General features: G+C 58.9%; 1 protein-coding gene across 1 annotated transcript; it reads right to left on the bottom strand.

The window, feature by feature from the left end:
• Positions 1–732: 732 nt before the first annotated feature.
• SH3RF2 (SH3 domain containing ring finger 2) lies at positions 733–21,967 on the bottom strand. Its single transcript, XM_030957743.1, has 8 exons — positions 21,596–21,967; positions 10,706–10,963; positions 8,550–8,852; positions 5,362–5,456; positions 3,187–3,357; positions 2,794–2,987; positions 1,824–2,167; positions 733–1,017 (listed from the first exon to the last, which is right to left on the bottom strand). The coding sequence occupies exons 1-8, from the start codon at positions 21,965–21,967 to the stop codon at positions 733–735; spliced, it is 2,022 nt and encodes a 673-aa protein (XP_030813603.1).
• Between the last annotated feature and the right edge of the window lie 1,264 nt (positions 21,968–23,231).

The raw sequence follows: 23,231 nt of genomic DNA, 5'->3' as shown, positions 1-23,231 counted from the left end.
TCATGCATCTGAAACCCATGAATCCCACTTAAGATATTTACAACAGCCACATCTGAATGGGCAGGTGGTGGGAAGGGGCTGGAAGGAGCTCATGGGCAGGAGGTAGCTGACAGGTGACCAGAGGAAAACAAGCAATGAGGAGAAGGGAGATTCGATGCCCTCACTGCAGAGCCTGGGTGACTGCAGTGATAGCAAAGCCCCTTCCGTTGGCTCTTTGCCTTCCAAGTCACCTTTTAGGCTTCTGTGTTAAAATTCCTGGGCTAAAACCAATGAGACAAACAAGCAAGCAACCACCCTAATAAAAAACCTGAGCGACCCCCTCCCCTCAAAGGCTGCACGAACCATCACCAGGAGCTGGCTGATTCTGATTTATGGTTTCTTTATCCTGAGGCAGGCAGGTAATGAGCCGGTGTTTGATCTCTGCGGGCTTTCCTGCAGCCCCGAGGAGACCAAAGCAAGTGTAACTCCTTCCGATACCTGCACGCTTCCTGCCGGGCCGCTGCTCCTGCCGTGACCTGGGAGCGCCGGTTCTGCGGGGGCCGCGGAGCCGGGCGCCTCTCGCCGCGCTCGGGCAGCCCTGGGGCTCAGGGTCCCTCAGAGGCGCCTGCAGCCCCCGAGGGGCCGGCGGTGCGGGAGCAGCGGCCCCTGCCCGGGGAGCTGGGGGAGGATGCGGGGCCGGGCGCCGAGGGAGAGGAGCAGGAGCGGGGAGGAAGGCAGGCGCGCGTTACCCGCTCAGTTTGCAGAGATGCTGCTGTAGCTCTTCTTGATGGGGAAGGTCAGCTGCCCCGAGAGGTCCAGCGACAGCGCCTTGGGGTGCAGCGCCCGGCGCGGGTGCAGGGGGCTGGAGCCCAGGCGCGGCGAGTACAGCACCAGCAGCTCGGGGCCCAGGCGGGGCTCGGGCAGGAGCCCCTCGGGGCCGGGCTCTGTCCTGCTGCGGGCCAGCCTCGGCGAGGGCTGCAGGCTGTGCCGCTTGGGCGGCGGCGGGCTGTGGTTCTGGAACCTCACCGTCTTCACTTGCTGCAGCGAGAAGGGGCCAGAGTCAGGCGGGCGCTGCAGAGCGCGCCCTCCCTGGCCCTGCAGAACCCGGGGGATGCGCTCGGGGGGCAGCCGGGCCCAGCGGGGCTCAGCGGGCCCGCAGAGCGGCCCAGGGCGATGCGCGTTGGTGGCAGAGAGCCCCGGGGAGCAGCACAGCGGTGCCGGCAGCTCCAAGGAGAGCTGCTCTGGGAGCGGGAGGCAGCGCAGCGCCAGGAGCTGCTGCCCTCGCAGAGCCGCGTGCTCTCTCAGCTGATGCTGATGCTGAGCTGCCCGGGAGCTCTGAGGCTGGCTGTGCTTTTGGGGGCATGTGGAACGATTTGGGCACGTCTTTGGATACTGTGGGAGAGGGAAGCTTTATGAAATTTCTCTTTGGCTGCCAGAAGGGAAAGAAATTCCCTTTCCAAATGGCTCAGCCCAAGTGTCATGAGGGAGATGGGGGAGTTCTGCAAAGCTCTGCCTGACACCAGTTCTGTGGCATTGCTCCCAAACTCACAGATTTTTGCCCAATTTATGACCTCAGAGAAGTCTCGAGATTTGTTTGTGACTGAGCTTTGTGACAGGGACACAGGACCTGGCCCTGCAGCGTCCTGCCTTTCTTCAGGGCTTAATCTGAACAGCTGCATCAGCAGCACCAATACCCGATTTCCTAAGGCATGTGTCAATGCCAGCGATTTCTATCGGAAGAAATTGGTGAGGATGGAGCAAAGCCCTCGGGGGAGCTGGCCCAGGTTAGCTTTGGCTGCCGCTGCGGGTTCCGGGGGGATGCTCTGGGGCAGGGGGCTCTGTACCTTTTCGGCGCTGTTGCGGGAGGTTTCTGGTTTCACCAGGATGGACGGCGGGGCTGACGCCGGCGGCTTTGGAGCGGCCTCGCTCTTCACCGAGGGGTCTTTGGCGTCCAGGATCACCGAGCTGCACACCGAGGGGCTTCGGCTCTCCCCTCCCCTGACCAGCAGCGCCGGCGCAGCCTCATAGGAGGAGTCAGGCCTCGTTGTCTCGTCCGTGCCAGCGCCGGGGGAGATGCTGTGCGGGTAGAGCTGGAAGTGCTGAGCTCGCCCCGCAGCCGTGGGGCGCCTGAGGGAGCCGGTGATCTGCACGGGGGTCCCTGCCTGGCCCGGCCTCTGCAGGGATCCGTCTGGGGAGCAAGGACCACGGAAAGGCATTTAGTCAGGAATCCAGAACGTGCAGAGAGAGCCGCGGTTACAGCCCCGCACCAACAGCCCCGCTCACAGCACGAGGCTGTGGGGCTGCAGCTCCCAGGGATCCCCCCGTGCCCGCCGCTGGGCCCCGGGACCGACCTCGGGTGTAAAAGCTCTGACCATGGCCCCTGCCAGGGCACTGCTGCCCCCGGGGGCTGCTCTGCTGCCAGAGCTGGGAACACACACCTGGCTCCCCAAATGCTCGGGGAAGTGTATTACAAAACAGGGTGTGTGGGATGAAGATAAACCTTGCGGCCTCCTTGTAAAGAACGTAACCACCGAGCTCCGCACAAAGCTTTGCAGGAATTTTTCCACGCTGAGTCACACCCCTGGAATTCCCGAGTTCCCCAGGGTCGGGGCCAAGCGGGGCTGAGGGACCATTAACTGCAGCACTGGCGTGCTCTGGGGATGTGTCCCCCACTGCCCCCCTCTCCCCCTCACTCACTCCCCCTGGGGATGTGTCCCCCTCTCCCCCTCACTCACTCCCCCTGGGGATGTGTCCCCCCTCCCCCCCTCACCCCCTGGGGATGTGCCCCCTCCCCCCTCCCCCTCACTCCGCTGCCGCTGCCGCGCTGGCCGCAGCGGGCGGGAGCCCGGCCGGGGCAGGGGATGGGCACGGGCAGCAGCAGCGGCCGCAGCGCCCGGCTCTGCCGCGGGCCGCCCTCGGACACGCTTCCTTGCGAGGACAGCGAGGACGTGGACAGCGTCCATGAGGTGTACAGGGAGGGCATCTTCGAGTCGGAGAGACTGGATTTCCTGTTGGAAAAGAAGGGCGAGGTCTGCCGGGTGCCATCCCACCTGGCCAGGGACCCCTGGCCCGGCTCAGTTCTGGGGGGTCCCTTGTCAGTGCTGGGGGCATGCCTTGCCATGGGTTCTCCGTGGAAACAAGAAGACCCCAAGTTCTCTGTTACCCCCTTCCCTCTCCCCGTTCGTTTTCACGTAAGAAGTCCCAGACCTGAAGAGAGGGGTGACGTAGTTGCTGGGGAAGAGGCCGACTCTGCCGGTGACCAGGGACATGCCCCGCAGCCACCCGTCCTGCTCCTTGCCGAAGACACGGACCCCTTCTCCCTTCTGCAGCTCCAGCTCGTCCGGTCCATGGGCCGCGTACGAGTGGAGAGCCACGCACCTGGGGAGAGAGGCTGTGAGGGGAGGCAGAGCTGCCCGGGCAGGGCGGCTGCAGCACCGCGGAGCTCTGAGCTTTAACCGGGCTGGGGAGGAGGCTGCTGGCTGTGCCTGGAGCATCCCGGAGCTCTGAGCTTTAACCGGGCTGGGGAGGAGGCTGCTGGCTGTGCTTGGAGCACCCCGGAGCTCTGTGCTTTAACCGGGCTGGGGGAGGATGTTCCTGGCCGTGCTCAGAGCCCTTCAGCCAGGGCTTCCCCGAGCGTTTGTGGAGAGAACTTGCAGAGAGGAAAGAGCCTGTCACCTCAGGCCAAGGGGGACATGGATAATAGAAGAGCCAGCAGGAATGCAGAACAAAGCAGCTCATGAGGACAGTTTCTGCCCAGAAGTGCCAGCCCAGGGTGACAAATGCTGGTGAGGAGGAAACTGCTGCTCTGCACCTCACACAGCGAGTGTTCCATCAGAAACACGGATCAGGGCCTGACAAGTACCTGTCCTAAGGCAAAGCTCTTGAAAGAGCACAGTTATGGTGCTGTGTTCAAGATAGCATCAGGCAATTCTGCCTTTGAAACCAGAGGCCTGGGATCTGCTTGCCTGGAGCATCACCAGCAGGTGTTGGAGGCTCAGGGAAGAGCACCACTCCTGCCCTGCCTCCCTTCCTCCCTGCCTCCTTCTCCTTGACTGGAGCACAAGGACAGCAGTGGCAGCCACTGGAGGCCATGGAGAATGGACAGAGCAGGAGGTGGGAGGAGGTACATGGCCCCACTCCAGGGCAGTGAGGAAATCAGACAAGAAATTAGTCTGAAACCCCTCCTAGACCTCTCTTGTGATTCTGGGATTGGTACCAAGGGCTGAAGCTTTGTTCTTCTCTCTGACCCACGCGTGACACAACAGCAAAACAGCAGCAAAAGAAAATGGTGTATTTTTCAAACCTTTTCCCTATCTGTTCCTTAAAGAACTTGAATTTGTCTCCAGTGTAACACATTTAATTGCACTGTTGTTTTTCTCAAGGGGAACGTGATCTGCTCCAAGAATCAATGAGTTACAGCCCAACACCCAAGTATCAGGAGTTATTTACAGAACAAGCAATGGATGGGCGGCTGGGATAGTCAGGCCTACCCCAGAGCTCTCAGAGGTTTCTCTCTCCCTGCGGTCCAGCGCAAGCATCTGAAGGTGTGAGCTGCTGGGCCAGTGTGAGGGGCGGCTCGCTGGGGCTGCACAGCCCAGGGGGCTCTGGCTGTTCTCAGGAGCTGCCCAGCTCAGGCTGCTCAGAGTCACCTGCAGGGGAGGCCCTGCAGGGGCTGCTCTGGCACTGCCCCGGGCACACCGGGCAGCTGCTGCCATGCTCTCACACCATCCTTCTGCAAATTATTTTAGGGTCTTGGGAGTTCTCTTGTCCTTTGGACTATTTGTGTGCTGGAGTCTTGGCTGACTGATGATGGTGTGTGGGTCCCAGCACAGCACTGAGCTGTGGGTGCTGCTCCTGGGCACCAGCATTCCCACGGCCTGGCCTGCACCAGGGGTGCTGAGTGCTGTGTAAACAGCGTGGTGTGATGCTGCTGTTATTTTAGATGCTTTAGTAAATGCCAGGGTGGTGAATCTTACCTTGATGTAATCATCATAGAGTGTTATCTGCAAATTTTAACTCTGTGAAAGTTTTCAGAAATTGGATTGTTCAAAACACCAGTGGCCATGAAGGTTTCAGGATAAATAACTAGAGGCTCTTACGGAGTAATTAGTGTCTTTACACTTAAAAAACCCTAAAATATATTGTCAGCAAGCAGGCAGAACTGTTTCTCCATGGAACCTGCAGTGAGGCAGAAAGCTGCCCTCAACTGTGGTGTCTCTGCCTCCCTGGCTTAGACCAGCCAGGTACATTCCCACGTGGATCTGCCCTTGGATCCCAGCTGTGCTCTGGGCTGTCTGCACCTCCTGCCTGGCAGGAGCAGGCTCCTGCTGAGGCTACCGCAAATGACACCCTGTGCCCAAATATCCCAGCTCCCTTACGTACAGGTAAGCTGGCCCGTGGTGCTGCAGGTGGGGAAGGGTCACGATGGCTGCCGGGGGCCCCAGTGCTCCTGGTGTGGGGTAGTAGGAGGTGCTGACCTGTGGGAGAAAGGAAGCAGAGAAATCAAAGTGTTAATTTGGTTATCAGCTTCTTTCAGCCCCTGGAGGAGCAGCTAACACTTGACTGGCTTCACCCACCCTTCAAAAAACCACCAGAGACATTTCAGGAAATTGAAGGGTCTGGAGCATTTGACTTAGAAAGGACCAGGCAGCAAGAGGAAGACTCAGAATCACGGAATCATTTAGGCTGGAAGAGACCCAGGATGATCGAGATCCTGTGACGGATCCCCTCCTTTCCCCACTGTCATTTTGCACCTGCAGAGTGGTGCCAGCCACCACAGTGTCCCCTCCGGGCTCTCTCAGGGTCTCTGGTGTTCCAGGGAGGAACTGCAGCCCCGATTCTGAGCTGACTGTGCCTTGAGCTGCGCCTGAGGGTGACTCCTTGTCCCTGCTGTGCCCCTGAGGCCACGAGCAGCGCTGGGCTGGTCCCACTCCCTGTCCCTCCTCCTCTGGGCTGATGGTGATGTCCCTTCTGTCCCTTGTGCCCCTTGTGCCCCTTGTGCTGGGCTGTCCCTTGTGTCCCTTCTGTCCCTGCTGCCGGGCTGTCCCTTGTGCCAGTCTGTCCCTTGTGCCCCTTGTGTCCCTTGTGTCCCTTGTGCCGGGCTGTCCCTCCGGCAGCTCAAAGCGTCCCCGGGGTGAGCAGCCGCCAGCAGCGGCTCCTTCCCGTCCGGACCAGCCCTGTCCTCGCTGCAAGGCGACACCGCGGCGGGGCCTGGCCGTGCCCTGCTGTGCCCTGCGCCCTGGTGGCAGCAGCGTGGCCCCTGTGCGGGACGGAGCTCCGAGCCGGGGCGGCAGCACCGTGGCCCCTGTGCGGGACGGAGCTCCGAGCCGGGGCAGCAGCACCGTGGCCCCTGTCCGGGACGGAGCTCCGAGCCGGGGCAGCAGCACCGTGGCCCCTGTCCGGGACGGAGCTCCGAGCCGGGGCAGCAGCACCGTGGCCCCTGTCCGGGACGGAGCTCCGAGCCGGGGCGGCGGCAGCGGCGCCCCGGGAAGCTCCGGGCAGCGGAACGCGCCGCTCTTGGATGTGGCGGCAGCCGCGCTCTCCAGCAGCCACCACAGGACCTTAATGATGCAAGCTGGGGCTTTAATCTCATGTTCGTTTCAAATCTAATTTCTAGTGGTCATGTCTGCGATGCGGTGCTGGAGCACTGGCTTGGCAGGGACCTAGGGAAAAAGAAAAGTGACTCACCCGCCCTGGTGCTCTCCAGTAAATTAAATTAATTAAAACACCCCAGCAATTCCAGCTTCTGTCTCGGACCTGGAGTAGCAGGTCAGCTTCAAACCTTCTCTGCATTCCTCGTTTTCTAGTCCAGGCAGGATTGGACCAGGAGCTCATAAAGTTGACTGGAAATTATAATTCTGTTTTATCAATTACCACAATCAAAATGCCTGAAATTTGGATATTTGGAGTTTGTTTTTTTCTATGTTGGAACAAAATGACAGCCTTTTGCTGGTTTTCCTGATGGAACTGTGTTGAAATGTCCCCTTCTGGGTGGAAATCTCCATGTTTTTCATCTCTGCGCTCCCCTGTGCCCGGGAGCAGCCATCACTAAGAGTATCCTCAAAGCTGCCTTTGCATTTGCAACATTCAGGGGGGGAAAAAGATTGGGAGAAATATTTTTGAGTCACGTATAACTGATTTCAGCACTCACTTTTGCTGATCTCCCATGAGTACCTTGCAAGCCCTTGTAAGTACAAAGGGTTTAATTCCCTGCCTCTTCTGAAATCCCTCTCTTGCATGTCACCAGTGTGACCTTGGCGCTGCTGACACAGGCAAGGCCCTGCTGGGACTCTCCTGGTGGGGAGGGGAGCCCTGCCCATCCCAGCACGGGCTCTGGGCACTGGGCCCTGCCAGCTGCACATTTGTGACTCAGGAAAGCCGGGTGTGCAGGGGGCGGCTGTGGGTCCGTCAGCCCCCTCCCCGAGCTCAGGGCACAGCAGGGCTCTGGGTCACACCCGGGACTGCCACACAGGGAATCTGGGTCCGTCAGTCCCCTCCCCGAGCTCAGGGCACAGCAGGGCTCTGGGTCACACAGGGAATCAGCAGCTGGGCTGCGCTGGGCGGAGATTCCAGCGCGGAGAGGAGGGCGTGGGTGCCCCGCTGCCCTCGCCCCACGGCCGCTTGCACAAGAGGCACATGCACAGACACGGCCGCCGCAGCCCTGCAGACCGGTTCTGGCTCCAGCTGAGCTTGGCAGCCGAGGGGAAGCGGGAGCCGCGGGAGGAGGCTGGGGCAGCACTGGGAATTCCCTTTTATGGGGCGAGAGGAGTCCGACCTGCTGCTGGTGCTGGCAGTGCCAGGCAGGCAGGTCCTGCGGCGGGAGCCCCGCAGCTGGCACAGCCCCTGTGCCCTGCCTTGTCCAGCTGCTGCTGGCCGTCCTGGGGTGCAGCCCCTGCTCCCTCGGCTCCCAGCCACCCTGGCAGCGCCCACCTAGGCTTGGGAAGGGATCTCAGCGTTGCAGCTCAGTCATTGCAGCCCGGACCCAGAGATGGAAAAGGAAAGCTGCATCCTGTGCAGCCCCAGAAACGGCACAGGTTCCCTGCAAACTTCCGGGAGCAGCAGTGCTGATTGGAAACAAGAGATTTCCAACTCTGCTAAGGCCAAACCATAACATGTCCCCTCTCTCGTTTCTGCTCTTGGCAGTGGTTCACATTACTGAGACTTTTGGGTGAGATCCTTTTGGGGTGTGAGACGGGATACAGTTCCAGTTGAATTATGGAACTGCTGTAGGGTTTCATTTCCCCTCTGTAACCCAGGATATCACATCCCAGCTCTCTGCTCTCTCAACTGCTTGCTGGATGTTCCTGCCTGGACACAGACTGCCAGGGGCCGGGTGACTGCTCTAAACATGCTGGGAGCAACCTTCACTATGAAAGATGTCATATAAATGTGAAACCCCCTTTGTCTCCCATATCAGATATCTGTGAAGGTTCTGTGCTTAGATCTTCAGTGAGAGTGGGAGGAAGGAATGAGGCTGGAGTGGCTGAATTCCCGAGGGTCAGCCTGGGTGCGCAGCTCAGCCCCAGGCTGCCTGTGCTCAGGCTCAGCCTGGGCTGGGCTGTGCCGCTCACCTGGAGCGGGGTGCCGCCGGGCAGCTCGGCGCTCTCGCAGCTCTGGGTGGGCACGCTGGGGTTGCTGGAGCTGATGAGCACGGGGGGGCTGATGTGCAGCGCGGGCCGCTCGGCGTGCACCATGCGGTTCAGCGTGTTGAGGGCCGTGGTGAGCGAGAACTGCCGCAGGCTCTTCCTCCGCGCCTCGGGCGCCTTGGGCAGCGCCGGCTCCGCCGCGGCCTTGGCCGGGCGCAGGGACGCGGCCCGCGGCGGGGGGGACCAGTGGCCCTTGGTGGCCTGCAGGAGCTGCTGGGCCGTGCTCGGCTGCAAGAGACAACAGCAGACACGGGGCTTCAGAGGTTACAGCCAGCACCGCCCCCGAGGCTCTGCGCCCCTCCCTCCGGCAGCCGGGGCTCAGGCGGCATTACCTTCGCCAGGCTATCTTTAAAACCTTGGAGCTCTGTCATTTCTCTCAGGGGGTGTCACTGACAAACTCGGGGTGTAAAATTCCTGATTCAAAGCTGACAGCAAAATTAAAAGTGGTTTTTAAAACTTGTGCTAAGACAAGGGGTTACTGAGGATGAGTGCTTCCCCCTGACATACTCCTTGTCCAGAGCTTTGGCTGGCAGAGGTGCTGGGAGAGCTGTACTTAATAACTCTAGCTCTGAATTAGAAGGGATGTTTGGACTTGTCACCCTTTCCCTGTCTGTGCTGGCACACGTGGGTGCATCTTGCAGCTGAGGGGATGGCACGGGCTCAGGGGTCCTCACTGAGTGATGGTGGCATTCCCAGCAGGATTACATCCACCCAGTTCCTCCTCTGTCAGCTTGAACATTCATGGCTTGGTGCTGCTTCCATTGAAAAGCTCCTGGCTTGTCAAGGACTGGGGTTGATGAGGGAGAGGCAGGCCCTGAGTTTGCATATGGGCAGTGTTCACACAGTACTTCTTGGAAACTGCTGATCAGGGTGTTGGTAGCAAAGGGCATGTGGTGACAGCGTTTTTCACCACCATGGGTGCCAGAGGAATTAATCATGATTTACTGCTGACATTAATGAATTGCAAAACTTGAGATTCTCACCCGCTCATGGCAGGCAATGTGCGATGCTGGGATGGACAGGGAGACCATGGCAGGGGAGGTACAGGTGGCTCCCAGATACTGACATTTTACAACAGGGGTGGTCTTCTCATTTCCCCTCTCCAAAATAAGGCTTAAAGCCCACAGTGTGTGTGCAGGTACACATGGGCCATGGCCATCCTGTCATTTCTGTGTGTGAGCAAACTGGAAATGTTTTTCTGCCTATCTAAATCCTAGGAGACACGATGAAGTGGGGCACAAACTGCATGTCAGAGCCAGGGGAGCCTTGTGTTTCCCACAGTAGCCCTACCTTTGCCTTCTCTAGAATTAATTTCTAATTCCTTGGTGGCTGTATGTGTCCCTTAACTAACTTGTGTCTCTCAATGCTAGACTTGAATAAGTCATTACTGAAGCTGAAATGATTTCATTAAATGAAAAGACATTAAAAAAATATATTAGAGCTCCAAATAAGATGTTTTGCTTGCGTCCTCCTATAAAACAGCCACAAAGCAGAGCTTGCTGTAATTATGGGCATTACAAGTATTAATTTTATTTCTAGGAACTGGTGCTGGTGCCATGTACACTCTGCATCTCCAGCTAAACTGCACAACACAATTAATGTCTAGACCAGTGCTGACAGAATTCTGCCAGGGAGGGGGGGCTGGAGGGAAACTCTGCCAGGGAGGGGGGGCTGGAGGGAAACTCTGCCAGGGGGGGGGGCTGGATGAAAATTCTGCCAGGGAGGGGGGGCTGGAGGGAAATTCTGCCAGGGAGGGGGGGCTGGAGGGAAACTCTGCCAGGGAGGGGTGGCTGGAGGGAAATTCTGCCAGGGAGGGGGGGCTGGAGGGAAATTCTGCCAGGGAGGGGGGGCTGGAGGGAAATTCTGCCAGGGAGGGGGGGCTGGACGGTCTCTGAGCTCGCGGCCCCGGAGCCTGGGGCTGGCACTGGCCGGGGCCGCTGTCCCTCTCCGGACCTGCGCCACCCACCCTGCGTGCCCGGGGGATGGCAGGGCAGGGGAGCGGCAGTGTCGGGGCTGGGGGAGCCCCAGAGAGGATCTCCGGGGGCCGGGGAGCTGCAGGGCCCGGCTGTCCCGGGCGGTACCTTGGGGAAGGTGAGGATGTCCTTGCCGTCCGCCTTGTCCCGGCCGCGCAGCTCCAGGCTGTAGAGAGGGCGCGGCAGGGGCAGCTGCTTGATGACCTGCACGGAGCTGGCCGGGAAGACGCCGCTGGCGCCGTTCAGCTCGCCCAGGTACCAGTTGTCGTCCAGCTGCCGCAGCAGCGCGATGGTGTCGCCCTTGTTGAAGCGCAGCTCGCCGGGGTTGTGCCCGCGGTACGAGTACAGAGCCCTGGCTCGTGGCACCTGGGGGACCAGAAACAGCCCCCGCGTTCGTCACACACAGACAGAGTTCCCCAAAAGCGTTCGTAATAAGTGAGAAAAAAATGCAGAGGTCTAAGGCTCAAGCATGCATTTATTAGGATTAACTACCCACATCCTTCCTTGATGGGTTTTACTAATGAAGACAAGCTCCCAAATACTTATGCTAAGTTTGTATCAAGATGAAAAGCAGGCTGGACTTGTTTAAGAATATTAAGAAACAGTTAAGGCCTTAAGCTGCTCTTCCCATGGGATCTTATTGCCTGCTATAAGGTCTCCTCCAACACACTATCTATTTCAATGGCCCAGGTATTTCTATTTCAGAAGGACTGGAGGTCACAGCCATCATCCAGCCCAGCTGGTGGCTGTCACCTGCCAGGAGAAGGCAGCAGAGCGAGGAGAGTGCAGGTTCTGTGCTCCCCTGGCTCCATCCCTGCTGTAACACGTGTGACTGTGGGATTAATCCAGCCTTTTCCTGGGTTTGGGAAGGGGTGGGTTCGTGTTATCATTGCTGCACTGTAATGTGACACAGAAGAGACACGGCAAACCCAGAAGAGAAGCAGGGACGCTTGACTTTGAGATGAAATGACCAAGTTGCCCTAAGAGAGCTGCTGTGCTGAGCCCTGCCTGTCCCTGAGCTCTGTGCGGGGCTGTGCCCTCCCTGCAGTGAGGGCACTGCAGCCCCCACCTTAGGAGATACCCAAGTGCTGAGCTCCCCATCCTAGGGGATAACCCAAATGTGAGCCCCCACCTCAGGGGATACCCAAATGCTGAGCTCCCCACTTTAGGGGACAACCCAAAAGCTGACCTCCATTCTGCCCTCTCAGCTGGGGCACAGCTGTGTGAGCTCCACTCTGGCGAGCTGGGGAGCTGGGATTGTCCCCAGCTCTGGAGCCTTGGCCACCTTTACGCTGAAGTGCCAGCGCTCAGGGACAAGAGGCTGCTCAGCTGCTTCCTCATGGGGCTCTGCCTGTCTGGATTGCCCTTTTCCTCTCTTCAGAGGCTGCCAGGTGCTCTGGCATGGTGAGGACAGTGCCCTGCAGCTTCTCCAAGCCACAGTCACCCCCTCCCAACCATCTCACAGGTCACTTCTGTGCCAGTGACACGTTCCAGATTCCCTGCCTTTTTCTGTGCATTTCCCCAAATCCACCCGTGTCTGTGACCAGGCTCAGGCAGGACTCCTGCAGGGCTCCCTCTCTCTCAGCCACTTCTCAGAGGTCAGGAAGGTACAAACAAGAATCGCAACGTTAGTTTCCAGAAGTGTGGAAAAGAGCAAATTTCCCATGGGAATAGTTAAGTTTTTGGAAAGAGGGCACTTCCAGTATCCCCAAACCCTGATGCCTGGTAGGGAAAGGGAACCAAGAAGAGAAAAATTTCATGTACTGCTTTTACTTCAAAGTCTTTGAAATGGGAAGCAATTAGTTTAATATTTAGTTCTAATTAAGTCATTCTCTCTCTTAATTTGTGCTCAGAGTAAACGCATGTGCTTGGCTCAGTGACACTGGCAGCACATCTCTGGGAGAAAGGAAGCGGGGAAGGGAGGCTTGGGCCAGCGCTGCTCTCCATCAGAAAAGCAGGGATAACCTCTGTGGGGCCACTGCAAACACACACCTGGGCAGGTGAGCGTGCCTTGAGGAGAACAGGCTGGGGGACAGCAGCTCTCCTTCAGAACCACGCTGGGACCATGGGCACAAGGAGCACAGGGCTGGGGCTGCCTCAGGAGCAACCAGAACACAAATGGGACCTCACAAAGGGAGAGAACAGGGCTGGGGAAGGAGGAGCAGAACGTCTGGGATGTGAGGGAACGGCAGGATACAGCAAAACATTAAAGGCAGCATGAACGAGTTATGGAAATGTATTACAAAGAAGAGAAACTCTGAAATGAAATGCATACCTGGTGCTAACTGGGAACAGGGAGCAAGCAACAGAGGGCTGAGAGTCTGGAATATTCTTTCTTCAGCAGGCAAAGGGATGAGACAGCAGGGCAGACTGGGATAAATGCCCAAACCCGGGGGGACAGGACAGGTGTGTTTGTGGTGTTAGCTCTGGCTGAACACATCCCTCCACTTGCATGCATGCATGGTTGGATGAATGGGCTCTTTCTTCCTCTAACCACACTCACAACCTTCAGCTCTTCCCCTCCTCTTTAACCCTTTCCTCACACTTTTCTGCCCTTTCAAATCTCCCAACCCAAGTCAGCTTTTTCCAAAGTCTGTAGGTTTTGATACTTTCAATTTTTTTTAAAATAGATTCTGTTTGGCTTCTCAGATACTGAGCCAAAAATATCCCATCAATTTCCCAACTTTATTTAGGACACAAACTAAGCCTTTACCTACCCACAGGGAGCAACTAATGTGCCCTGTCACAAAATAAATCTGCAAGCTGAAGATTGCAGGAGGACACGCAGAGTCCCTGCTTTTTATTGTGTTTGTAGGGTGTAGGAAAGAACAATGACCCTGCAGTGAGAGCCACGGTGCTGGGGCTGGGCTGGGCAGCAGAGCCCCTGGGCTGGGCACCCCCGGGCCAGCATCTCCCTCCTGGCTGCAGCTCTGAGCCGGGCTGAGCCGGGCTGAGCTGGGCTGAGCCGGGCTGAGCCGGGCTGAGCCGGGCTGAGCTGGGCTGAGCTGAGCCGGGCTGAGCTGGGCTGAGCCGGGCTGAGCTGAGCCGGGCTGAGCCGGGCTGAGCCGGGCTGAGCCGGGCTGGGCTGAGCCGGGCTGAGCCGGGCTGGGCTGAGCCGGGCTGAGCTGGGCTGAGCTGAGCCGGGCTGAGCCGGGCTGAGCCGGGCTGAGCCGGGCTGAGCCGGGCTGAGCTGAGCCGGGCTGAGCCGGGCTGAGCTGTGCCAGGCTGAGCTGAGCCGGGCTGAGCCGGGCTGAGCCGGGCTGAGCTGAGCCGGGCTGAGCCGGGCTGAGCCGGGCTGAGCTGAGCCGGGCTGAGCTGGGCTGAGCCGGGCTGAGCTGGGCTGAGCTGAGCCGGGCTGAGCTGGGCTGAGCTGAGCCGGGCTGAGCTGAGCCGGGCTGAGCCGGGCTGAGCTGAGCCGGGCTGAGCCGGGCTGAGCTGAGCCGGGCTGAGCCGGGCTGAGCTGAGCCTCTCTCAGCTTGGGCTGGCTCCTGCCCACTCTGGCTGTCCCAGATCCTCTGCAAGGGATCTGTTGTGCTTTGTTTAAAGTAGGTTAATTGCAAAGGCAGAAACTGGCGTGCTAATTAACGTGTGATAAAGACAAGGAGTGCCTGAGGTGGCTGAGGGAGAGGGAGAGGCTGTCCAGGCCCGAGCGTGGCCCTGGCAGGGGAGCAGGACCTGCTCTCTTCTGGTGGAGCCTTCTCCGTTAGCATGGCCAGCTGCTTCTCCTTAGCCCAAAGCAGCCTTTCATTTCAGCACGGTGGCAGCGGCAGCAAAATGTTCAGCCCAGGACTGCACACAGGGTCTGGTTCCTTGGGCACCCTTGGCATCTGTCTGACAGCCCCGAGAGAAAACTCTGGGAGTCTGACTTTGTGAAAACTCAGCCGAAGGCGCTGCAAGTTTGTGTACAGCATGGCTGCCCAGCAGAGAGAGAGAAACTACAGCAAAGAAACCCATTTTGGGTGTGCCTGTTAGTTTTTCAATGCTCATTTTTTCCTGATTTTCCCCTCAGTTTTCTCCTCCATCATGCCTGTGTGAGACCCTTCAGGCTCCTTCAGGCTCCCAGAGAGGCCAAGCCCCAGGCGCCCCTTGCCTTGGTGTGCCTGGAGAGAGCGTGGGGCAGGCCTGGGCAGAGAAGGCAGCAGGGAATGCCAGGAGTGGAGCAGAACCCCCCTGCCTCAGCACCATCTCCGGGGGAGATGCTTCTGTCTGCTTGGCCACTCTGCCAGCAGGGATGGTCGTGGCAGATGCACTTCAACTCCTTGTCCCCATTCTCAGTGGATTTGAGGCCAATAAGGGAGAAAAGATTTTATTTTCTTCACTATTTTTGGCATTTGGCATCAGCCGTGCTGGGCAGCCATCCAGTGCCTTTGAGTCTCCCTCTGCACCAAACAGAGATTAAAAATACGTATATGTGTGTGGGGAAGCAATGTGGGGCATCTCTTCCTAGCAGAGAAATGCACCCTGTGGTTGTCTGAAATGAGCTGAAATAACTCCTTAGGACTGGCAGCAGGGGACTTGTGAACGGCCCCTGCCCAGAGGAATGGCCTTGCACTGCTGATTCCCAGCTTTGACCTTCCCAAGCCCATGCAGGGAATGCCCTGGGGCAGCTGTCCCCAGGAAATCCCAAGGGACCGATCCCAGTCTGGGTGCCATGGGAGCTGCCCACAGGGAGGGGCTCTGTGCAGGACAGCCCTGGGCAGGGGGGATGCCCACAGGGAGGGGCTCTGTGCAGGACAGCCCTGGGCAGGGGGATGCCCACAGGGAGGGGCTCTGTGCAGGACAGCCCTGGGCAGGGGGATGCCCACAGGGAGGGGCTCTGTGCAGGACAGATCCGGGCAGGGGGATGCCCACAGGGAGGGGCTCTGTGCAGGAGCAGGACAGATCCGGGCAGGGGGGATGCCCACAGGGAGGGGCTCTGTGCAGGACAGATCCGGGCAGGGGGGATGCCCACAGGGAGGGGCTCTGTGCAGGACAGCCCTGGGCAGGGGGGATACCTCCCCCTGGAGCAGCCAGTGACTCCAGCACAGACCTGAGGGCACGCCCTGCTCCTGAGGAGCTGTGGCTGACACTGAGCGCTGGAGCTGGCTGTTATCCACCGCTGACACCAAAGGACGTGCACACACTGCCTTTTTATGGAGATGATCAATGACATCTCCATCCATCCTGACTCCTGCGAGCTGCCTCCAACATCCTGCCAGACTGCCCATGTCTCCATGGCATGAATGAGCCCCATCACCTGCTTGTGTGCTCAGCTAGCACCGTTCAGGCCTCTGCATGATCCAGGTGGATGAAAAGAGCTATTTGAATGTAAATTAATTGCCATTACAATTCTGTTTTTCTGCATTTCGGCAGAGGAGATAACTTCAGCCTTGTCACAGAGAACAAAACCTTCAAAAGTGAACTTGTCATTTCAATCTCTTCACATAATTACATTCTGAGGATTCAGACAGTTGGGTGGTTTCTGCATTATTTCTTCCCTGAGGAGGACTGTTCCTGTCTTCCAAGCACATGTAGAGGGTGTGCACCAGGGAGAACAGAGCCAGTCCCTCCTGCTCACGTCAGCCCTGGAGCTGCCCCACTCCCCCCTGGGCCTGCCCAAATGGGAGGCCAGCCCTGGCCATGGCCAGTGCTGGTGGCCACCTGCTCCTGAGCCAGCTGGCCATCACAGGGAGATGCTGGAGATGTGAACTAAGTGGATTTAACTGCTTTTGTGCTGCTCCATCTGCACCGTGGCTGGGGCAATGGCAGAGGGACTGGGAGCTCCTACCCCCTGAGCCCACTCACAGCCCTGGGTACCACAGCATCAAGGCTCAGGTCACTTCTGAACGTGGCCTGGCTTTGGAATGCAAAGGTGGCATGGAAAATGGGGGAAATGATTAAGGAAAACACAGAGCAGCTTCTCTGCCAGGGAGGATGAGAGCTGCTGAGGCAGCGCTGCTGGCACCCAGCGCCCAGGGGAACGCCTGTGCTGGGGATGCCCCAGGGCTGCCCAGGAGGACACAGGCTGCACTTGGCCTGGGGAGCCACGGGGGACACCCAGGTGAGCAGGAGGAATGCCCAGAGTGGAGCTGGACCCGAGTGTGGCGTGGCTTGGGTGAGGGCAGAGCTGCAGGGACAGCAGGGACAGGCCTGGGACAGGACACAGGGGACGCGGCAGGGGCGGGCCCTGGGTGCCACCAGCTGGGGCTGCAGAGCGTGCACCAAACCCTCCCAGGCTCTTGGCTGGCTGCTGCAGGATCGGATGAGCCCTGCTGCTGTCAGCAGGCCCGGGCAGTGGTTAGGCTGTGTGTCATGGGCGTGAGCTGCACAAAACAAACTGTGTCAGCCCTCGGCGTGCCCAGTCATGATGCTGTGCCTCAGCAGCACCTCTCAGAAGAGGCTGTTTGTTGTGCAGGGAGGAAACCTGCATCCTGCTCCCTCCTGCTGCTCCTGAGCCCTCTCCCTGCTGGTTCTGTGCCCTCCTGTGCTGGGAAAGGGAGCACTGACGTGGCTGCTCAGCCAGCACTGCCAGCCCTGGGCACCGTGGGCACCTCTGCCAGTGGGCACTGGGGCTGGCCACTCTGCAGGCCCAGTGCTGGCAGCAGGGACAGCTGTCCTGTCCCTCAGTGGGGACACCCACTGCTGCCCCCAGCCCTGCACCCTGCAGAGCTGCACACATGGTGCCTCCTCCCCACCCCTCCCTTTGAAGGGAAAACCCAAACTCAGGCCAGTGACCAGCCCCTGGACACAGGGCCAGAGAGCAGCAGGGTGTGAGAGGGGGGACTCAGACCTCGGGGCTCCTGGCTGACCACGGCACTGCGCAGGTGAGCTGCAGAGGAGCCCTGCTGTGCTATTCCTGACTCGCCATCTGAGCCTGACTCATTGCCTTGGAAACAAATTAAAACACTTTTATGTGTTTGCAGCTTGGTACCTAATTTTGTAAAACCAGGGAAACTGGCTCCTGCTGTTGGCTGTGGAGGTCTTTGGGTTTCCAAGCCAGAGGTACCACGCAGGGGTGCCCTGTGCTGGCTCTGGTGCTCACTCAGCTTCTGGGCTGTGCGTTGTCCATCAGCCTGCAATGATCTCACTCTCTTTGTAGTTGATAAAAGTGCTAGAACTACATGCAGAGGGAGAAAACACACCAATGCCTGGCACAAGGTGCCACCAGCACTGTGGGAGCAGCTCCTTGCTCTGCTGGAATGAGACAAACCCAGATGGGACACAGTGGTGTAGAAGACCTGGGACAAGTCCTTCCTCCAGAAAGGCTGTAAGGCCACACAGAACTGTGTAGCCGAATGAAGCATCTCTGTGCCCAGCTGAGGGGCTCTGTGGCACAACCCCACCACCCCAGCAGCTGTGAGGATGCTCTGGGGGAAGGAGCCAGCAGCGCCACGTCAGGCAGAGCCCAGGCCTGGGCAGCACCCATGGGTGTGTGACATCCCCAGGGTCCTGGCCAGCCCAGGGATGGGACACACGCTTTGAGGTCATTGCTGGCACTGCACAGGAACTGCTGCGGCTTTGGGAGGGTGGGGAGGGGGTTGGCTCAGTGAGGGGGCCAGGAAACTCGCTTGCCTCTGCCAGGTGCAAACATGGAGCTTGCTTTGAACAAGAAGCTCCAGCAATCCAAGGCCTGTCTGTCAAAGGCAGAAAGGAGCTGGAGATGACTCTGGAGGAGAAGAAAATACCAAGACGCAGGCACTATCTATAGACGTCTGTGTGAAGGTGGGACGTTGGAGTGCAGAGTATTTTTATCCCAATAGAGGTGTTATCTGTCTATCTCCCATGAAATGCTGGAAGGGGGTGTTGAGCACTCAGTTCATGCAAAGAGAAAATAGCCCAAGTCACAGTTAAATCTGCGTGGTCCGTGTTTTCCTAAGGCAAGCTGTCACACTGGGAACTTTTTCCTCTGGCTCAGCGTCCCATGTTTGCTGCATGACCAGGTTCAGCACCCCAGCAGCTGCTCAGTGCCTGGATGGGGTTTGCAGGGTGCAGCAGGGTCATCCTGCCCCCTGAAGAGCGTGGGAGGTTCGTGCACACCTCAGCACACACGCTCTGCTTGCTCACCAGCTCAGCTGGGGCTGCAGCCAGGTGAGCAGGAGCTCAGCACAGGCTGTGACCACACCTGGCACATGCCAGGGGCGGCTCCCCACAGTTCAAAGGCTCCAGCGTGCCTTATTTACGCATACACCTCCCAGCAAGTCCCTTTATTCTTAAATTCCAGACAGTTTCTTATGTGGAGATTCGGAAAATCCCAAGTCCTCCCTGCACTGATGTTGGAGACCTGAAGGCCTGGCCAGGAGCAGCAGGGGCAGAGCAGGGGCAGAGCAGGGCTCAGGGCCGTGGCACGCACAGCCGGCTCCACGTGCACACAGCCAGCACGTGCCCACGCCACGGCTGCTCGTAGGAAGCGCATTCAAAAGGGATTTAAATGCCAGCAAATAAATCCCTTGGGATGGGCTGCAATTAGAAAATTCCCTGTTTTTTAACAGCTGGCTCTGGGAAATTCTTGCCCGCAAAGCAGGGCTGTGTTTGTGCTAACCCAGCAGCTCCGTGGGGGCCTGCTGGCTCCTCCTGCTCAGAGGGAGATGAGCTCTTGGCTCCCTGGCTGATGAGGGATTGGTTTTATTTTTTGCCTTCATGGATGCTCATGAGCATGAAGAGTAAAGAGCTGGCAAGGAAACCTCTCTGCTGAGAGAGAAACTTTGATCAAACTTGCGATGTTCTCAGCTCCAGGGAGTAAAGGAAGTTTATTTATGGAACTGCCTTGGTGAAACCAAAGGCTGGCCCCCATCCTGGCTGGGTGGTGGCTCTGGCTGCAGAGCTGTGTGAGGCACGCCAGTTGTGTTTGCTTTGCAGCACAGGGTGGTGGGCAGCACTGGGGTGGTCAGCAGCCCTTGCAGGCTGGGGCAGTCTGTTCTGGGGAGCTGTGACCCTCTGCTGCAGCACAACATGGACTCTGCAATTCCTGGACCCAGGGCAGAGCTGTGGTGGGGTGAGCAGCACTGCAGGGCAGCTGCTCTCACTCTGGTTCCTGGCAGAAAGAATCTGCCCTGAGCTTCATGGGCATCTGGAGGTCTCTGCTTACCCAGATTCCTTCAGCTGACCCTGGAACTCCAGCATCCAGGGGCAGGGGATGACAAGCCACCCTCAGCACTGTCTCATCTTTGCACTGCATGGGCACTTTCAAATGTGCTGGGTGATGTGCTGCTGTCACCGAGTGCTGGCTCAGGGGAGGCTCCAAATCCATTAACATGGTGCTGGACTACCCAAAGCAATGTCTGGTCCTGAATGCAGGTATTTAAAACCACCAAAGCCAAAATGTGACTAATACATCGCATTCTTCACCTCGCAGCAGAGGATTCCAAAGTGTTTTATAATTAAGTACCTAATTAAGTCTAAGAGTATTTCAGTGTAATGTGTTTTATATCCCTTCCCAGAGAGGCACAGGAGCTCAGAGGGCTGTCCTAGTGCCAGGGAGCCAGCCACAGCTCCCCCAGTGCTCACTGGCTCTGCTGATCCCAGGAGTTTGGTCTTAAGTTGGTCTTAAAAGCTTTTGGGAGCTATGGATGGATGGATGCTGCCATTATATACTAGCAGCAAGTTCCTACCTGTCCTGAGAACCAGTTAAAAAACATGAAATGAGTGAGAGAGAAGAAAGCCAGACAAGTGTATTTGTGCTCTTTTATCCAGGGCCAGGAGAGTCCAGCTGGAAAATCTACAACCTTCTCCTTGTCAGCGGCAATGCTGCCCGGGGTGGCAGAGACTGAAAGCTGCCACTGTTGGATGGTGTGTCCCCTGCACGAGGGCTTGTCCCCCAGCAGCTCCGGCAGCTCCTGGAAGGCTGGGGGCTCCCAGCAAGGGTCTGACCCAGAGCAGGGCCCTGTGGAGGGAGCCCCCAGCCCAAGGACCTGCGGCACTGTGCCCCTGGCCCTGTGCCCCTCCTGTGCTGCAGCCAGGGGAGTGCTCTGCGCTGGGCAGGGTCAGCCCCTGTCCCTGGCTGTGCTGGGCCAGGCTGTGCTCCCAGGATGGTGCCTCGGGCTCAGGCTGCACAGAGCTCCCGAGGGATGCCTGGTTTGCTGTGTGATCCATCAGATCCCTCACCAGCACCACAGAGATTCCCTGGGACACACGCGCCATACCCACAGGACACAGCAGCACCTGCATGGCTCCCTGGGCACAACACCCGTGCCGTGCCTGCCCGACCTCCAGAGCTCTGAGCAGGCTCTGGGGCTCAGCAGCCCTTTCAGCCAAGCTGCTGAGTGTTATTGAAAGGCTTTAGAGGCATTGTACAGAGCAGCTGAGGTGAGGGAAATGGAAATCCAGGAATATAATGTGGGAAAGGTGAAGCCACAAGTCTCTTCCCTAAATTCCAACTAAGCCAAGCTCTTTTAACAGGTCTAATATCCCATCCTCATTATTCAAGAAAAGCTTTTGTATTGTCAAAGAAAATAATGGAAAGAACTTAGAATTTTAAAATTAGCCTAGTAAATCATCCTAGGTACAGTCATAGGTGAGTCAAATTTAAAATCCTTAACTAGTGAACTTCCAAGAACTTTGGACAGAACAGCAGCAGCTGCATTGGGCACCCCCCCTTCTTTTCCAGTGTGGGGAAACTGAGGTGCAGCTATGGAAATACCTTCTCCACCACTAACAGTTACAGCTCTGCAATTACTGACTTAATTGCTATCAGTCAAAAGCAGTGTACTGCCTGAAAGTCCAAGCACCTGAAATGCCCTCAAAAGCCAGGAAGCATCTGAAAACTCTGGGAGAAGAGCTGCTGGGAAGTTTCTGTAAGAAGGGCAGGCTGGCTTTGTCTCAGCCTGGGAGTCAGTTTGTGCTGTAGTGAGCTGGAAACAGTCAAATATCACACTGAAACAGCAGCCAAACCTGCACACAAAACACCCAGTCTCACTTTAAGCACTCTGCAGTGCTGCTACCAGAGAAGGTTCCTGGCTCTGGGCACACAGCAGGAACCTTTCTGTGCTCATGGGCAGAAGAAAGAAGTAAGAGTCTCCTTACCCCCTCCATGTGGATCCGGGGATTGGTCGCCAGCCGGTGCTGGTGCAGCTGCAGCCCCCTGGGGACTCTCCTGATGGAGGCGGGGGACGACAGGACCCCCGACCTCTGCACCGAGCCAAACCTGCTGGCGTTTTGGCCACACCGGACTCCATCCAGGAGGCGAATGAGGAGCAGGTTGGAGGGCAGCTGCTCAATGCTGCCCAGGACGAGGGTCCTGCACTCGGGGCACCGCAGCTCCTTCTGCGATTTCAGGATCCTCTGCAGACAGGGCTTGCAGAACGTGTGCTGGCACGGCAGCACCTTTGCTGAGGCGTCGAGCTTCTCAAAGCACACGGGACACTCCAACAGGTCAAGGAGAGCCAAGTCATCCATCTTCAGTGCAGAGCCCCTTCAGGAGCGGGGCCGGGGCCGTCCGCAGCCCGCATCCACCGGAGCCGCCTGAGATGCCCTCCCGCGAGAAGCAGAGCCCGGGCTCGGGCAGCAATCCTGCACGGAGGGCGAGGAGGAGGAGGAGGGAGCACGGAGCAGAGCTGCGCTGCCGGAGCGTGTAACGCAGCCACCTACATCCAGAGCTGCGCTCCCAGCCAATCTGGAACGCACTCGCTGCGCCCGCAGCCCGGCTCCAAATGAGTCACCCCTGACTCAGCTGGAGCGAGGGGACGGCTCCGGGCTGCGGCCGGGGCTCAGCGCCGGAGCGCAGCTGCTGCTGGCCGGGCAGGGGGTCCCGGAGCCGGGCCGGGGCAGCGGAGCGCAGGGCAGGCTGCAGCGCTCCCGCTCCGCGCAGCAGGACTGACACGGCACGGAAAAATCCACAGCTCGGGAGATGAGAGTCCGTGATAAGCATCAGCCCCGACCGGCGGCGCGGGGCTCCGGCTGCGGCGGCGCTCCTGGCACACCCCGCGCACACCCCGCGCACACCCCGCGCACACCCCGCGCACCTGCACGCCGCACACCGGCACACCGCACACCTGCACACCGCACACCTGCACGCCGCACACCTGCACGCCGCACACCTGCACGCCGCCTCGCCGCGGTCTGAAAGCCCTTCAGACGGCAGCGCTCGCCGGGGGTACCCGGCGGTGCCGCGGCTGGCTCCGCAGTGCCATCCCCGCCCGGTTTGGCCGCCTCGGCTCGCTGAATCAACACCGAGCGATTATTCCTCCCACGGCCCGGAGCCGCCCAACCTGTTCGGCTCCGGCTGCGGGGCCGCGGCCGCGCTCGGAGCGGTTCAAGCACGGGCCTGCTGCGGGAGCAGCTCAGCCGCGGTGTGCCGCGGGCACGGGGCACCCCTGGCACCCTGTGGGGACTGGCACGGGTCTGGCACGGCCCCGCAGCTCAGCCGCGGTGTGCCGCGGGCACGGGGCACCCCTGGCACCCTGTGGGGACTGGCACGGGCCTGCTGCGGACGCCGGACCGGCTCGGGCCCGGCTGCCCGCGCCCGGTGCGATCGCTCCAGTCGCGCTCCGGGGATGCTCACCCTGAGCCGCCCCTGGCACCGGGGCACAGGGACAGCGCCAGCGGCGCCGGGCTGACCCTCTGAGCGCCTTCTGGTGCCGCACCTGAGCTCCAGCACTGCCAGCGCTCCCAGCTCCCGGCTGGCCGGCAATGCGCTGGTGCCCGGGCAAGGGGGGCACAA

This window comes from Camarhynchus parvulus, chromosome 13 (genome assembly GCF_901933205.1).
Source record: "Camarhynchus parvulus chromosome 13, STF_HiC, whole genome shotgun sequence".
Lineage (NCBI taxonomy): Eukaryota > Metazoa > Chordata > Aves > Passeriformes > Thraupidae > Camarhynchus > Camarhynchus parvulus.
The sequence above is the reverse complement of the archived record's forward strand: the minus strand, read 5'-3'. Positions and strand labels throughout refer to the sequence as shown.